We start from the raw sequence: 17,219 nt of genomic DNA, 5'->3' as shown, positions 1-17,219 counted from the left end.
AAGGTGACGTGACGGTCAGGAATCAAGGTGACATGGCGGTCAGGAGTCAAAATGACGTGGTAGTCAGCAGTTACGGTGATATGGCAATAAGAGGTTGGGGGGCGGCTCGGTTAAAGGCTGGAAGGAGAAGTGACGGTCGGGAGAACGGGGCCTACAAAGGTCAGCATGGGTACCACCAGGCCGAGGATATGCTGGACAGGAGTTACAGGTCGGGATATACGGGTCGGACATGCGGTCTGAATACACAAGTCAAGGTTTACAGGTCGGAGATATGCTGTACAGGATTTACAAGCCGGGATGTACAGGTCGAGGATATCAGGACCAGGATTTACAGGTCGGTATATACGGGCCGAGGATATGTAGTCTGAATACACAGGTCAAGGTTTACAGGTTGAAGATATGCGGTACAGGATTCACAGGCCGGGATGTACAGGTAGAGGATATCAGGACCAGGATTTACAAGTCTGTATATACGGGCCGAGGATATGCGATATTGGATTTACAGGTCGAGATATACAGGTCGAACGAAGATAGGCGGTCCTCGACTTGCAGGTCGGGGCAAGTCTAGATTTATAAGTCACGATATATAGGTCAAAGCTCATAGGTCAGAACATACAGGGCGGGGTTTATAGACCCTGATTTGCAAACCCGAATGTAGGAATCAAGACGCGCGGGTCAAGAGCACATACAGGTAAGATACGCAGGTCAGGAAATACATTATACAAGTCAGGATTTACAGAGCCTTAGGCGCAGGGCAAGGTATATAGGTCAGGTAACATTGATCAAGGCATACAGGACAGGATATGCGGATCAAGAAATACAGATCAGGATTTACAGAGCCATATGCGCAGGGCAGGGTATATAGGTAATGTAACACTGGTCAAGGCATACAGGGCAGACAGACACAGGTCGGGAAATACTAGACAGATACAGGTCTGGAAATACCAGGCAGGACATATAGATTGGGAATTACAGGTTTACATAGTAGGATCTACAGGGGGAAGTCTTTGTACCCGGTCAGCAGGACACTACACGACAACTAAGCTAAAGGATCGTAACTGTATGTCAGCGAATCATTGGCACATGTCAGGGAATATGCTCATGGTCTGTAGCTCAGCTATAATGGAACCTTCCTCGGGTCTCTCATCGAGCGACACGTGTCATTCACCGCCAGACAACTCCTAACATCCGACATTCCCTGATATTCGTCAGACATCCAAAGTACGCCTGATCATATAAAAAGGGAGGACCTCTCCCTTACGCAGATACGCTCACTCACCTTTTCGCATCAGTCTTTTGCTTTCGTCCTTTCGCTTTTCACTGTTCTTCTGAGAAAAAAGTACCTGACTTGAGCGTCGGAGGGTATGCTCCGAGAACTTTTTCTCTGGTTTCTGGCCTCTAACGTTACGGGTGCTCGTCTGAGTGTACGCAGGAGCCTCGCTTCGTCATCCCACTCATCACTCCTCGTCATCCGCCCGTGGGAACCTTTCTGCGCCGTACCTGATCGTCAAAGCGTCTCCACAACTTTCCGTCAACGCTGAGGACAGCGCGGCCGACTTTCGTCTGACTCAGCTTCCGGACGGGATCACATACGCATTTGATAGTTGTTGTTACATATCACTGGAGACAAGCTCCACCAACACGAACATTGTCCGCCTTAGTTCAATTGACCAGCAGGTGGTACCTATTCTTAGGATTCTAAGAATTCTAGCTTCATAGGAACCTATGGGAAGCGAAGGGAAGAGTTTGAATGACCTTTTAATTATCTTATGAGCAAGCACCTTTTCTTAAATATTTTAGGCTGATCTATTTTAGCAATTGTAGGAGGTGATCTGGGATAAATAGAAACAAATTTGAATGAATGCCATGCAAATTTCTTTCCTTTTTTTTGTATGTTATAAAGATAGTTTGGTTCTATCATTAAGTACAATTACCTCATTTGTGCCCACTAGTGCTCAAACCCATGGCTCCAACAAGGACATAATTATGTCGGTGCAATCACTTTGTCTCAATTACCAATTTACCGATGGATCTGGTCTCATTTGAATGGTTCTGTCACTTGTATGTATACGATTCTCAGAGATGCTGAATGGTTCAACAACCTTTTTCATGTATCTATGGATTATATTAGAACTTCTTTAGTCCATCCTACAACAGGAAAACTTGATCTTGATCAAGGAAACTTTTAAATGGTCCCCTTAAGGCTTATTCCTCGTAATTATTAACCAGCAAAATAGGATGATGAGAAAATCAATAATCTTGTTTTTGTATTTCTTTATTTTTTAAAAAAAAAGTAAAAATAGTTTGACTATTTTATTTGAGATAAGTGTAGGGATTTTGTATGTTGCTGAAGCCAAGTTTTCAATAAAGCCATGTTTTCAATCTGATAGTCGAGTTTGGTGTAAGAATGATCTGTGAACATTAAATTAAATGTATCACATGCTGATGCAGTATAAATTTCTGGTAAAAAGCGGTGTCACTTTAGCTGCATACTGAATATATCTATCACCTCCACTGGGCTGTAATTTCCTTTTCTGGTCAAGTGATTTAAATGGATAAATAATTAACTCAATCCTGTAAATGGCCAATGAGATTTTTCTATTGTCTTTTGCTTTCAGATGTGTTATTGCTGAACTTTCTTGTAGAGAACTTCTATTTGAGTTATCCCAGCTTCTGGCATATCGGCGAGGGCAATATGACGCTTGTCAGTGACTAGAAAAGGTACACCTTTAGGCATACATCCAAGTTATGATGGTTTTCCCCCATTTTATGTAATCATGACTCGAAGGAGATCTTTAGCAATCCTCCTCTCGTCTTAGTGATGAATAAGATCCTCGAGATCATGATTCCTGAGAGTTCTCTACGAGAATATCCCCTCGTCCTAGATGATTTTTTCACTCGATCCTTTGATTCAACCAACCATTCAAGAGAGATTTCATTTTGTCACCTTCACTGACGAGCTGGTTCTAAAATCCAAATTCAAGTCAAGGCATTAGGGTGCCAACAGCTTATATTTAGATGTGAGTTTAGTTGAAAACCCCAAAGGGGTATCTTCCTATCTTAGATCGCCAGCGAACGAGCCACGAATAAACTTTCCCTGATATTGACGAAGTACTATGACCAAAAGGAATTCCGTGGAACTATAGAAGGGAGTCACCAAACACTACCGGGAGGATTAATTAAATCACCTGAAGAGTTTGTGAGGAGCAAAAGAGCGAGGGAAGAAGTTAGAATGGAGGGCAGGGGAACTTTGGCTTATCCATTCTGACGCTTTAGTCAATCTTTGGCATGAGATAATAGAGAAGAAGCATATATAGTAAAAATAAAGGAGTTTGCAGTGATTTGTGAATGTGTGTACTTCCGTCTGTCACAGCAGATGTTTTTTATAATATGAAAGAGTGAGATGTTACATCTATGACTATTAAAGAGGATAATGTACTTTTGACAGGATGTCATATCCTGATAAAATGGATGTCCCATCGTTGTATATGAAGGTTACATCACTCATATTTGGTTCTATAGGAGATCTCATGGGATCACATTACGTCAACCAGGCTATTCCTTGTGTCATGCCAGTTTATGTGCTATTAAACAGCTTGATATTTGGACCTGGGAGAAGCAATGGGTCAGACAGGCCAAACGGAGATGAGAAGGGCGTCTAAACGACGGGACCGATCGGAGATGAGTTGAGTGTCCAATCGACGAGGCCGATTGGAGAGCTAGATCGGTCAGGCCAAGAGGAGCTGGATCGACAGGGGAAGCATCGAGTTTGCACTGGGCTTGAATCAATGGGGCTAAATGGAGAACTGGGTCACGTTGGGTTGCGCTGGGCCTAGATCGGCGGGGTTGAATGAGGAGTTGGATCGGACGGAAAAGCATCGGGTTGCATTGGGCTTGGATCGGCGGGGCCATTGCAGAACTGAATTGGAGTTCGATCGGAGTTAATTGGGAGTCAGATTGGAGTCGACGAGGCTGAGGGAAGTACTGGATCAGAATCAGCGGGGCTGGGAGGAATACTGGACCGGTGGGTCCAAGGGGTGAGTCAGATCGCAGATATAAAGATGTTTTTAGGTTTGGCAGGCGTTAGGAAAGTATGCATGTTGGCTGGTTGGGTAGGTATTCTACAAATGCTACAGTGGTAATCATGGGACCTAGGAATTTAGGTTTGCTGCTCCACACAAGAAATTAACCACTGTAGCACGAATTGTTACAGAATAAATAATAAACTAATGACAATCAAGAACAAAAGTGATTTTAAATTGTATACTAGATCGAATTACAGTTTCAGCATGCTATGCATGAACCGAAGAACAAAATATTTACTGTGTGTGATTGGGATATTATTCTTCTTCGACTTCGTTGCCTCATCATCTCCTCTTGTGATTGCCAGAAGAGATGGGAGACGGAGTTCTCTCTGTCAGGGAATCAATGCAAGGGTGGAGGAATGATTCCACCATCTCCGGTGCCAATAGTATCCAAGCTGGGTGCAGGAGGGGCGACGACAGCAGCATGCTGTCGGAGGAAGGCGAGATGAGCGGCTCTGCGCTCGATCTGACTGTGTAACTGGAGGATGATGTCGAGGCATCCTGTGTTTGGGTGCGCAGCGTGCACCTCCGCCTCGTAGATCATGGTCGCCATGGCTACAGCGCGTTGTTCGGGGAGGAGGCCCTTCAGGATCTTCTGCATCTTACTGACCCCGAAAAGGCGGCGAGCCTTCTGGAACTTGCTGTCTTCTGAAGCGGGAAAAAACGGCGCGAGCAGGCAGTCATCCTTACACTTCTGATTCCGAAATCTGCAGGCGGCACAGGCCTTGGATCTAGAACCGTCTCTAGAATAAGAGAATTGTGGGGGCATGGCGGTTGCAGCGGTGGTGGCATAAGCATCCACAGAGGCATCGATCATCGTTGGAAACGACCAGGCGGTGACTGGCTGCGTAGGCAAGGGCGCTGCAGCAGAGGTGAAATCAAGATGAGCAGGAGGGTCGTCGGGCGTCGTTGGGAAGGAAGGGGACGAAATCGTTGGCGGCGGCTGCATCCTAGATGGAGCACGAATAGATGGTCGATAGGCCGCCGCCGACAAAGGAAGGCTTGAATCCATCCTCTTCTCGATCTCCCCCCTGTCGGCCGTCGGAACAAGAATGATGTCGTTTTGCCACAACCTGGAGAATTTAAAACGTTAGGTTGGGGTTTGAATTGTATGTTTTCGGAAAAGTCCAGAACCTTTACTAATTTATAACTAAATCTTTTTAAATTATTTTTTCACTGTGTTAATTTTTTTTCTACGCCCCTGGAGGCAGGATCTCCCTGCTTCGGCCGTCGCAAAATTAATGTCATAATGGTGATGGGAGTGTGGATTTAATCACCGTCAGAAGAATAATAAAAAATAAACCTGATAAAATATTAAATTCGATAATATTAACCTGTTGGCTAATTTTAATCATTATATTCAAGTAACTAATCTAATTTTAAAAATCACCGACTTTTCTGTCATAATTATCTCCTTGGTAAACGCTAAAGTCAATTAATTGGTTTTATAACTCAAAAGAATATGATTAAATAACTTTATAATCCATAAGAATGCCCGAAATGTAGACTTGACCACGGGTACGGACTAAATCGGATCTAGCCGGCTTGTAACTAAGTCACCATGTGGTTATCCGTTGACTTAGGTTATCAATCCTGAACCGGATCGGTTAGGTTCAATGACCCAACTAAAATAAATTTTTTATTTTTAGATGATGTTTTTTTAATAAAAATTTATTAAAAATAATTGTGTTGTCGGGACTTAAATCTCGGTCTCTTAATCGAGGGCTAAATATCTTAATCAATTAGACTACAGTAGATAAATATTGATAGATATCCATTTGTGTTAATTAATTATTTAATAATTAATCTATAGTGAAAAAGAATAATAAAAGTTAATAATTTCTTAACAGTTAATTTATACTAATGTAATTTAAAAATAAGAGAGAAAGAGTAAAAGTAATTTCAACCGTTAGGCAGGTCCCGTTGAATCAGGTGGACTGATTAGAAAGGATGAATAACTTACAAATTAAAATTATAATCTTCTCTTGCTACCTACTTTTAGCAAGAACATACACATAAATTAAGCAGAAATAAATAACATAACAAGTAAAGAGAATAAGAATAGTTACTTGGTTTACAACCGAGAAGGTTGTTAATCCAAAGCAAAATCAAACGCATTAAAGACTACATCTTCAACAATATTGGAGGCAGAGAAGCTCTTACATGAATTGAAAGCACAACATTAGAAATGAAATTACATGTGTGTCTTTACAACTGGCTTCTGGGTTCTAGTTATAGCTCAATGATCAAAGTGACCATTTTGCTGACGTGGTGATTCGTGGCACCTTGATTGGTCCATGGTTCCTTTAATTGGATAAGTTTTATTTATACAATGTTCAAAAACTTGATATAGTGCGTTGGTTCACCGGAGGTGCCTCGGGGTTTGCTGACATGGATTCCTACTTCTTATTCGTGTGACAACGTTCTTCTTCATTGGAGGAGCCCTAATTGGTCTAGGGTGCCTCAAACTGGATAAGTTTTATCTACACAACATTCAAAAACCTGGTTTGGCAGTATTGGAGGTGCTTCGATTCACTAGAGGTACCTCAAGGTTTGCTGACGTGGATTCCTGCTTCTTATCTGTGTCACAATGTTCTTCTTCATTGGAGGCGCCTTGATTGGTCTAGGGTTCCTCCAACTGGATAAGTTTTATCTATGCAACGTTCAAAAACCTGATCTGGCAGTATCAGAGGTGCTTCAGTTCATAGGAGGTGCCTAAGGGTTTCCTAACGTGGATTCCTGTGTCTTATCTGTGCCACAACGTTCTTCTTCATTAGAGGTGCCTCTAGCTGAATTGAGATGCCTCAACTACTATTCATCCAAGATTCCTCCATTCAACTAAGTTGCATCAAGTCTCTTTTGCAGCAGTTGCTCTGCTGGGCATCTGATGCACCTCGAGACAATTAAGGCGCCTCGGGTCTTCATGGTCAGTCTCTGCTATCTTAGGTGATGCTCCGGTCATTTGAAGTTGAGCTCATCTAAATCCAACTCTGACTTTGTCCTTGAGTGGGCTTCCTCCTAGCTTCTCATTCCTCTAATGAGTTGTGCACACCCTTCTAGCTCTATCGGTGTACTCTTTCACAGCTTCTCGTTCCTTGGATACCAAGTCCATCAACTCTCTTCCAGTGACATCATTCTCACTCACTATGTCTTCCGCGTGGCTTCTTGTGTTCCTAAGTTCTTGCACACTCAGACATAAGACATCAAATACAAATGACCTAATTTAACTTAGTTGATCATTTCAAAATTGGTTCGGAATATTTATAATCTCCCCCTTTAGTATGTGCGTCAACCTGAATTACGGCAAACAAACATGTAAATTAATTTAAAAACAATAAATTCTGCAATTAGAAACAAATAAAAAATTTTGTAATCAATCTCTCCCTTAGCTTAACCCCCATAATTTCTCCCCCTTTGATCATATCAAAAATAGGATAGATAAAATGAGAGAAAAAGATAGAAAAAAATCTAAAAAGTTTTCTAGGGGTTGCACATACAGTAAGCAAGTCTATATATTTGTTAAAGAGTTATTTTTCAAATATATGAATTTTTAGGATTAAAAACCAGTTTTTTCAAAAACAATTGAAAATTATTTTTAATCATTGAAAAATTTTGTTACTTTTTTGTCAATGTAAAACATAAACAATATGATCATAGGAAAAATTATTTTTGCCCATTGACTCGATTATAGAGCCTAAACCAGGCAGGGTTGGTTATGGTTCAATGACCCAACTAACATAGATTTTTTTTTATAGATGATATGTGTTATTTTTAATGAAAATTTGTTAAAAAATAATTACGTTGCCGAGAGTTAAACCCCAGTCTCTTAGGTGAGAGCTATGTATCCTAATCAATTAGACTACAATATATAGATATCTAAATGTGTTAGTTAATTATTTAATAACCAATCAATAGTTTTCTTTTGATATATATAAAAAAGAATAAGAAAGAAAATAATTTCTTTCAACTATGTAACCGTTCATTTATGCTAATGTAATTTAAAAGTTAGAGAGAAAGAGTAAAAGTGATTTCGGCCGTTAGACTAATAGTTCAGTGTTGAACTGTGACGAATCATGGTAAATAGTGAACTAGTGGTTTTGAACCATGAATCGTAACTATCTTGGACACTTAAGTTTAAGGGTTGATGTGTTAGGACCCGTAAGTTCTGAACTAAGATTGGATCTATCTAAATGTTTGTAATAATAAAATGGAAATCCTCTCTATTGATTAAATAAACATCTATAGATTTCTCTAAATTTTTGGTGAGAAGAACAACTTTTAACCCAGCATTTTGATGTATGACTAATGTTAAAGTTAAATTTGTTATGATCTAACAAATTAATATAAAGTGTGTACTAGCAGGTTACTTGACTATGATAAAGTCCTGATTGTCAGCCAGACAATGACTAAGCCTTTATGGAATTAGGCAACTAAAGACTTTATTGCGTGTCAGGCAGGAAAGTCTTGGTTGGAACCAAGAAAGAAAGTCCTAGCTAGATGTTTGGTAAATAAAGTCCAAGTGTTGAAGGCATGGTATACAAAAGTCATTAGGTGCTAGGTGAAGCAAGTCTAAGTGGAATTAATTGGGAGCTGAAGGCTTGGTAGAAAAAAGTCCTAGCTAGGAGTTAGGTGAATCAAGTCTTAATGGAATCAGCTGGAAGCTGAAGGTTTGACAAACAAGTCCAAGTGGAAACAACGCAAAGTTGTAACTTGGCAACTTAGTCTAGATTAATCAGCTGGAAGCTGAGCATCTAGACCCAACATAAATGCATGTAACTTTAAATTTTGTGTCCTACTCATTAAATGTAACCACAGTAGGGAAGCATGTTTGATGGTTCTAGGCTACCTGAGGGAGTCCATGTAGCCTAAATTGTGATAACTCTCGACGAAGGAAGCTTGAATGGAGTGGAAATTCACTATGGATGAACAATACGATGATCTCCCCTATAGTACGCTCGATCTCCCCCTTCTTTTGGCTATTGTTTCTTAAAATCAATCTCAGATTTCATTGAACGGTTGAGATAACTTCAGATATGAACGAGCAGATAAGATGGAATATGAACAGATGGTCAAGATCAACTAGATCTAACTGAATGGTCTGGATAGCTAGATTTTAATGGGTGGGCAGGATTGACCCAATCTAGATGATGGGCCAAAATCAACTAGATATAGATGAATGCCCACTTGGATCAAATTGCATCAGATTTGAATCAATAGATCATATTACACCAGATCCATTTTGCTCTCTTCCAACTTGATCTCCCTACTTCAACCCTAGGATCAATGTTTAAGTTGGCTCAATCTGACTCGAGTCCATAGTCCAACTTCATCTCCTACAAAATCAAATTCACGTCCTTAGAATTTATATCACAAATGTGTAGGACCCGTGCGGCTGACAAGAGGGGGTGGGGGGTTAGGTGAATTGCCTATAAAAAATAAAGCTAAACCCTTCTCGATCTTTCAACTTAGATTAGTAACACAATTAAATTAAAGCAATTGAACAACTAATAAAATAAAGGAGAATAAAGAATTACTTGGTTACAATTTAGGTGGTTGTTAATCTAAGGCAAGAGAAATCACTAAAAAAAGTCTCTTTTGTGTAAGCGGAGAAGCCTCTTACACTCGTTAAACTCTCAAAAATGTGCTAGGAAATGAATACAAGTGTTGTTAATTTCCTAGGTCTAAGAGTCTTTTTATAGCTCCTGAAAAATGTTATTTTCAGCTTGAAGGCACCTTCAAAGAGGTCCAAGGCGCCTTCTATCGGATAAACTTTATTCTCCGAGAATAAAACATTATCCTCGGGGGACCAAGGTCTCCAGAGTTGAGCTCACCCGAACCTAACTCTGATCTTCTTCTCGAGCAGCTTTCCTACCTGGCTTCTCATCTCTCAAACTGCCACGCGTGTCCTTCTCCTGTGCCAGTGTACTCTTCTGCAGCACCTCGTCCTTTGGATGCACCGAACTGATCGACTCCTTTCTTGTGTCATCCTCCTCTCTAGCTGTGTCTTTCACTCAATTTCTTGTGTTCTTAAGCTCCTGCACACTTAGACACAATGATCAAATACAACAAGACCTAACTTAACTTGATTGATCACATCAAAACTACCATGGAATACTAACAATCTCTCCATTCAACTAAGTCGCATCAAGTCTCTTTTGCAACAATTGCTCTGCTGGGCATCTGATGCACCTCGAGACAATTGAGGCGGCTTGGGTCTTCATGGTCAGTCTCTGCTATCTTAGGTGATGCTCCGGTCATTTGGAGTTGAGCTCATCTAAATCCAACTCTGACTTTGTCCTTGAGTGGGCTTCCTCCTAGCTTCTCATTCCTCTAATGAGTTGTGCACACCCTTCTAGCTCCATCGGTGTACTCTTTCACAGCTTCTCGTTCCTTGGATACCAAGTCCATCAACTCTCTTCCAGTGACATCTTTCTCACTCACTATGTCTTCCGCGTGGCTTCTTGTGTTCCTAAGTTCTTGCACACTCAGGCATAAGACATCAAATACAAATGACCTAATTTAACTTAGTTGATCATTTCAAAATTGGTTCGGGGTATTTATAATATCCCCCTTTTGTATGTGCGTCAACCTGAATTAGGGCAAACAAACATGTAAATTAATTAAAAAACAATAAATTCTGCAATTAGAAACAAATAAAAATTTTTGTAATCAATCTCTCCCTTAGCTTAACCCCCATAATTTCTCCCCCTTTGATCATATCAAAAATAAGATAGATAAAATGAGAGAAAAAGATAGAAAAAAATCTAAAAAGTTTTCTAGGGGTTGCACATATAGTAAGCAAGTCTATATATTTGTTAAAGAGTTATTTTTCAAATATATGAATTTTTAGGATTAAAAACCAGATTTTTAAAAAACAATTGAAAATTATTTTTAATCATTGAAAAATTTTGATACTTTTTTGTCAATGTAAAACATAAACAATATGATCATAGGAAAAATTATTTTTGCCCATTGACTCGATTATAGAGCCTAAACCAGGGCGGGTTGGTTATGGTTCAATGACCCAACTAACATAGATTTTTTTTTTATAGATGATATGTGTTATTTTTAATGAAAATTTGTTAAAAAATAATTACGTTGCCGAGAGTTAAACCCCAGTCTCTTAGGTGAGATCTAAGTATCCTAATCAATTAGACTACAATATATAGATATCTAAATGTGTTAGTTAATTATTTAAAAACCAATCAATAGTTTTCTTTTTATATATATAAAAAAGAATAAGAAAGAAAATAATTTCTTTCAACTATGTAACCGTTCATTTATGCTAATGTGATTTAAAAGTTAGAGAGAAAGAGTAAAAGTGATTTCGGCCGTTAGACTAATAGTTCAGTGTTGAACTGTGACGAACCATGGTAAATAGTGAACTAGTGGTTTCGAACCATGGATCGTAACTATCTTGGACGCTTAAGTTTAAGGGTTGATGTATCAAGAACCGTCAGTTCTGAACTGAGATTGGATCTATCTAAATGGTTGTCATAATAAAATGGAAATCCTCTCTATTGATTAAATAAACATCTATAGATTTCTCTAAATTTTTGGTGAGAAGCACAACCTTTAACCCAGTATTTTGATGTATGACTAATGTTAAAGTTAAATTTGTTATGATCTAACAAATTAATATAAAGTGTGTAGGTGCAGGTTACTTGACTATGATAAAGTCCTGATTGTCAGCCAAACAAGGACTAAGTCTTTATGGAATTAGGCAACTAAAGACTTTATTGCGTGTCAGGTAGGAAAGTCTTGGTTGGAGCCAAGAAAGAAAGTCCTAGCTAGATGTTTGGTAAATCAAGCACAAGTGTTGAAGGCATGGTATACAAAAGTCATTAGGTGCTAGGTGAAGCAAGTCTAAGTGGAATTAATTGGGAGCTGAAGGCTTGGTAGAAAAAAGTCCTAGCTGGGAGTTAGGTGAATCAAGTCTTAATGGAATCAGCTGGAAGCTGAAGGTTTGACAAACAAGTCCAAGTGGAAACAACGCAAAGTTGTAACTTGGCAACTTAGTCTAGATTAATCAGTTGGAAGCTGAGCATCTAGACCCAACATAAATGCATGTAACTTTAAATTTTGTGTCCTACTCATTAAATGTAACCACGGTAGGGAAGCATGTTTGATGGTTCTAGGCTACCTGAGGGAGTCCATGTAGACTAAATATTGATAACTCTCGACGAAGGAAGCTTGAATGGAGTGGAAATTCACTATGGATGAACAATACGATGATCTCCCCTATAGTACGCTCGATCTCCCCCTTCTTTTGGCTATTGTTTCTTAAAAACAATCTTAGATTTCATTGAACGGTTGAGATAACTTCAGATATGAACGAGCAGATAAGATGGAATATGAACAGATGGTCAAGATCAACTAGATCTAACTGAATGGTCAGGATAGCTGGATTTTAATGGGTGGGCAGGATTGACCCAATCTAGATGATGGACCAAAATCAACTAGATATAGATGAATGTCCACTTGGATCAAATTGCATCAGATTTGAATCAATAGATCATATTACACCAGATCCATTTTGCTCTCTTCCAACTTGATCTCCCTACTTCAACCCTAGCATCAATGTTTAAGTTGGCTCAATCTAACTCGAGTCGATAGTCCAACTTCATCTCCTATAAAATCCAATTCACATCCTTAGAATTTATATCACAAATGTGTAGGACCTGTGCGACCGGCAAGATGGGGTGGGGGGTTAGGTGAATTGCCTATAAAAAATAAAGTTAAACCCTTCTCGATCTTTCAACTTAGATTAGTAACACAATTAAATTAAAGCAATTGAACAACTAATAAAATAAAGGAGAATAAAAAATTATTTGGTTACAATTTAGGTTGTTATTAATCCAAGGCAAGAGAAATCACTAAAAAAGTCTCCTTTGTGTAGGCGGAGAAGCCTCTTACACTCGTTAAACTCTCAAAAATGTGTTAGGAAATAAATACAAGAGTTGTTAATTTCCTAGGTCTAAGATTCTTTTTATAGCTCCTGAAAAATGTTATTTTCAGCTTGAAGACACCTTCAAAGGGGTCCAAGGCGCCTTCTATCGGATAAACTTTATCCTTCCGAGGATAAAACATTATCCTCGGGGGACCAAGGTCTCCGGAGTTGAGCTCACCCGAACCTAACTCTAATTTTCTTCTCGAGCAGCCTTCCTACCTGGCTTCTCGTCTCTCAGACTGCAACACGTGTCCTTCTCCTCTGCCAGTGTACTCTTCCGCAACACCTCGTCCTTTGGATGCACTGAACTGATCGACTCCTTTCCTGTGTCATCCTCCTCTCTAGCTGTGTCTTTCACTCAATTTCTTATGTTCTTAAGCTCCTACACACTTAGACACAAGGATCAAATACAACAAGACCTAACTTAACTTGATTGATCACATCAAAACTACCACGGGATACTTACAATCTCTCCCTTTCTGATGTACAGCAACCCAAGTTAAGATTATGTAAACAAGTTGAAATTAAAATAAAATATTGCAATGTAATAAATTAATTAAGTTTACAAGATAAGTAAGGATTCTAAATCCAAAAAATATCCTAACTCCTCCTTAACTTGTGCATATTTCTCCCCCTTTGATCACATTAAAAAATAAGGGAAAATACAACAAACAGTTAAACAAATTTTGGGAAAAAAATTCTAGGTGTACATCACAAACATTACTAGTAGGCCGATATTTTGTAGAAATAATTTTTAAACATATTCTATTTTTAATAATTAAGCTTTTGTTATGACAAAAATAAATCAAATATTACTTTTCAGTTTTGAAAAATCATGAAAATTTTTGTTGAATTTAAGTTAGACTAGTAGAAATTTTTTCATAAAAAATAGTATTTAGTCTAATAGAAATGCTTTATTTTAATAAAGTAACTAATTTTAAAAAAAATAAAAAAAATATTTTTCAATTACAAAATTTTCTACTAATTTTTCTTGAATATGGTAAACAGATTGTCTAATAATAGAAAAATCAAAATTTCCAAATTTCTATTTTACTAAATTTTTAGTATTAAAAATTAACTTTTAGAAAAAAATTATAATAAATCAGATAAAAAATTTTAAAATGTCAAAAAAAAATTTATGATAGAAGACATCATGTTTTATTATTGGAAAAATAAAATATTTCAAAGATAAGTCTAAAAATTCTTTTTAATTTTTAAAATACTATTTTTATTAATAAATTCATAGAAAATAATATATTAGTCAAAAAATTATAAAAATATTTTCTTTGATAGAGAATATTATATTTTATCACAAAATAATAAAATTCTCAAAAACTAAGTCTGTGAAGTAATTTTAAATTTCAAAACATAATTTTTGTTAATAATTTTTTAGAAAATAAATCAACGGTTAAAAAATTCTAAAAAAAATCATGTTTATAGATCATATTTCCATTTTACACAGAAATTTTTTTTTAACAAAAATTAATACTGAAAAATTAATGAAATAAATGATTAATTAATGCATAGATATATAAGATTTTGAGCAAAGAATATAACAAGAAAAAAATTATTCAAAAAATTATTTTTAACATAATTTTTTATCAAAAAAAATTAATCTAAGAAGGATTTTGAAATTTAATATAGGTTCCTTCCAATTAGGTTCACTAAAAATTTTGATGGTACATAATTTCTAGGGATTTTCCTATCTATTCCTCATGATTTCTAATGTACCAATTAATTTTACGATACTTTCTAAATCTTGATTTTTGAAAATTGTTAGAACATGCATGGTTATTTTTTATTTTTTTTATTTATACTTTCAATCTTTTGTTTCTATTTTTAGATTATCAAACACATCTTAGGGGCATGAATTTGCTAAATTTAATTTTAACCTAGCATTATCTCTTTTAAATTGTACTATATTCTTTGTAAGTATCTTAATAAACTGAAATAACTTTTTAGGAGGTAGGGCACATACTTCACTTACCTCGTGTTTCGATACTTCTCCTTCATCATAGCTTTCTTCTAAGGTTCCTCCCCCTTCATCGATGTCCATCTCTGAGTTGCTTTCATCTTCACCTAGGTGGTCCGCCAATACGACTAGTCTGACATATTCTTCAACTTCTGACTCCGATGATGATTCGTCCCATATTGCTTTTAAGTTTCTGTGTCTTGATTTTGCTAGCTCTTTCTTCTTCTTCTTTGTCTTCAGCTTTGGGCAATCATCCTTAATATGCAATTCTTCATTGCAGTTATAACATCAGACATTCCTTTTGCTCCAAGAATATTTCTTAGCCTACGCTTTATTAAATTTATTAGATTTAATAAATTTACTAAATATTTTCTTAACAATAGGGTCACTTCATCTTCATCAATTGACGCTTCGGAGTCTGAATCGTCCATTCTTGCTTTTAGGGCAACGTTCTGATTGGGCTCTTTTTTTTTTAATTCTGCACATCTAGATTCATGAAGTTCTAAATTGTAAAATAAACTCTTTTAGGTACTTACCTCTAGATCTTTTGAAATATAATAGGAGTCTACTATAGACATCCAATCTTGTGTCCTAGGGAAATCATTTAACGCATACCTTAAAGAAACTATGTTTGTTACATATTCTCCAAAATTCATAAGTTCGGTGATTAATTCCTTCAGCTTGGCCTACAGTTATACTACTGACTCTCATTTATTCAGTTGAAGGTTGATCAGCTAGTTCCAAAGCAGATTCCATTTAGCGAGCTTGGCTTCAGATGCACCTTGGTATAGCTTTAGGAACTACTCCCAAAGTTTCTTTGCTGATCAGTAGGTGTCGATTTTGTTGACTTCCTGTGGAGGTAGTACGCTCAGCAGATGAAATTCGACTCGTTCATTTGCTACGAGTACGCGTGGAAACTATGCATGTTGGCAGGCGTTAGGAAAGTATGCATGTTGGCTGGTTGGGTAGGTATTCTACAAATGCTACAGTGGTAATCATGGGACCTAGGAATTTAGGTTTGCTGCTCCACACAAGAAATTAACCACTGTAGCACGAATTGTTACAGAATAAATAATAAACTAATGACAATCAAGAACAAAAGTGATTTTAAATTGTATACTAGATCGAATTACAGTTTCAGCGTGCTATGCATGAACCGAAGAACAAAATATTTACTGTGTGTGATTGGGATATTATTCTTCTTCGACTTCGTTGCCTCATCATCTCCTCTTGTGATTGCCAGAAGAGATGGGAGACGGAGTTCTCTCTGTCAGGGAATCAATGCAAGGGTGGAGGAATGATTCCACCATCTCCGGTGCCAATAGTATCCAAGCTGGGTGCAGGAGGGGCGACGACAGCAGCATGCTGTCGGAGGAAGGCGAGATGAGCGGCTCTGCGCTCGATCTGACTGTGTAACTGGAGGATGATGTCGAGGCATCCTGTGTTTGGGTGCGCAGCGTGCACCTCCGCCTCGTAGATCATGGTCGCCATGGCTACAGCGCGTTGTTCGGGGAGGAGGCCCTTCAGGATCTTCTGCATCTTACTGACCCCGAAAAGGCGGCGAGCCTTCTGGAACTTGCTGTCTTCTGAAGCGGGAAAAAACGGCGCGAGCAGGCAGTCATCCTTACACTTCTGATTCCGAAATCTGCAGACGGCACAGGCCTTGGATCTAGAACCGTCTCTAGAATAAGAAAATTGTGGGGGCATGGCGGTTGCAGCGGTGGTGGCATAGGCATCCACAGAGGCATCGATCATCGTTGGAAACGACCAGGCGGTGACTGGCTGCGTAGGCAAGGGCGCTGCAGCAGAGGTGAAATCAAGATGAGCAGGAGGGTCGTCGGGCGTCGTTGGGAAGGAAGGGGACGAAATCGTTGGCGGCGGCTGCATCCTAGATGGAGCACGAATAGATGGTCGATAGGCCGCCGCCGACAAAGGAAGGCTTGAATCCATCCTCTTCTCGATCTCCCCCCTGTCGGCCGTCGGAACAAGAATGATGTCGTTTTGCCACAACCTGGAGAATTTAAAACGTTAGGTTGGGGTTTGAATTGTATGTTTTCGGAAAAGTCCAGAACCTTTACTAATTTATAACTAAATCTTTTTAAATTATTTTTTCACCGTGTTAATTTTTTTTCTACGCCCCTGGAGGCAGGATCTCCCTGCTTCGGCCGTCGCAAAATTAATGTCATAATGGTGATGGGAGTGTGGATTTAAT

At 38.4% G+C, this 17,219-nt stretch overlaps 2 protein-coding genes across 2 annotated transcripts; both read right to left on the bottom strand.

Annotated features, from left to right (window-relative positions):
- Positions 1 to 4,425: 4,425 nt before the first annotated feature.
- On the bottom strand, positions 4,426 to 5,097 carry LOC122050178 (LOB domain-containing protein 22-like). Its single transcript, XM_042611111.1, has one exon. It carries the CDS (start codon positions 5,095 to 5,097, stop codon positions 4,426 to 4,428), a length of 672 nt encoding a protein of 223 aa, XP_042467045.1.
- Positions 5,098 to 16,285: 11,188 nt separating this feature from the next.
- LOC122050177 (LOB domain-containing protein 22-like) lies at positions 16,286 to 16,957 on the bottom strand. The gene has a single exon (XM_042611110.1). It carries the CDS (start codon positions 16,955 to 16,957, stop codon positions 16,286 to 16,288), a length of 672 nt encoding a protein of 223 aa, XP_042467044.1.
- Between the last annotated feature and the right edge of the window lie 262 nt (positions 16,958 to 17,219).

This window comes from Zingiber officinale, chromosome 3A (assembly GCF_018446385.1).
Source record: "Zingiber officinale cultivar Zhangliang chromosome 3A, Zo_v1.1, whole genome shotgun sequence".
Lineage (NCBI taxonomy): Eukaryota > Viridiplantae > Streptophyta > Magnoliopsida > Zingiberales > Zingiberaceae > Zingiber > Zingiber officinale.
Note: the sequence above shows the minus strand (reverse complement) of the source record. Positions and strands in the feature narration are given on the sequence as shown.

What these genes read in the sequence shown, in the direction of transcription:
- LOC122050178 (XM_042611111.1), bottom strand. Translation starts at nt 5,097, where the DNA reads ATGGATTCAAGCCTTCCTTTGTCGGCGGCGGCCTATCGACCATCTATT.
- LOC122050177 (XM_042611110.1), bottom strand. Translation starts at nt 16,957, where the DNA reads ATGGATTCAAGCCTTCCTTTGTCGGCGGCGGCCTATCGACCATCTATT.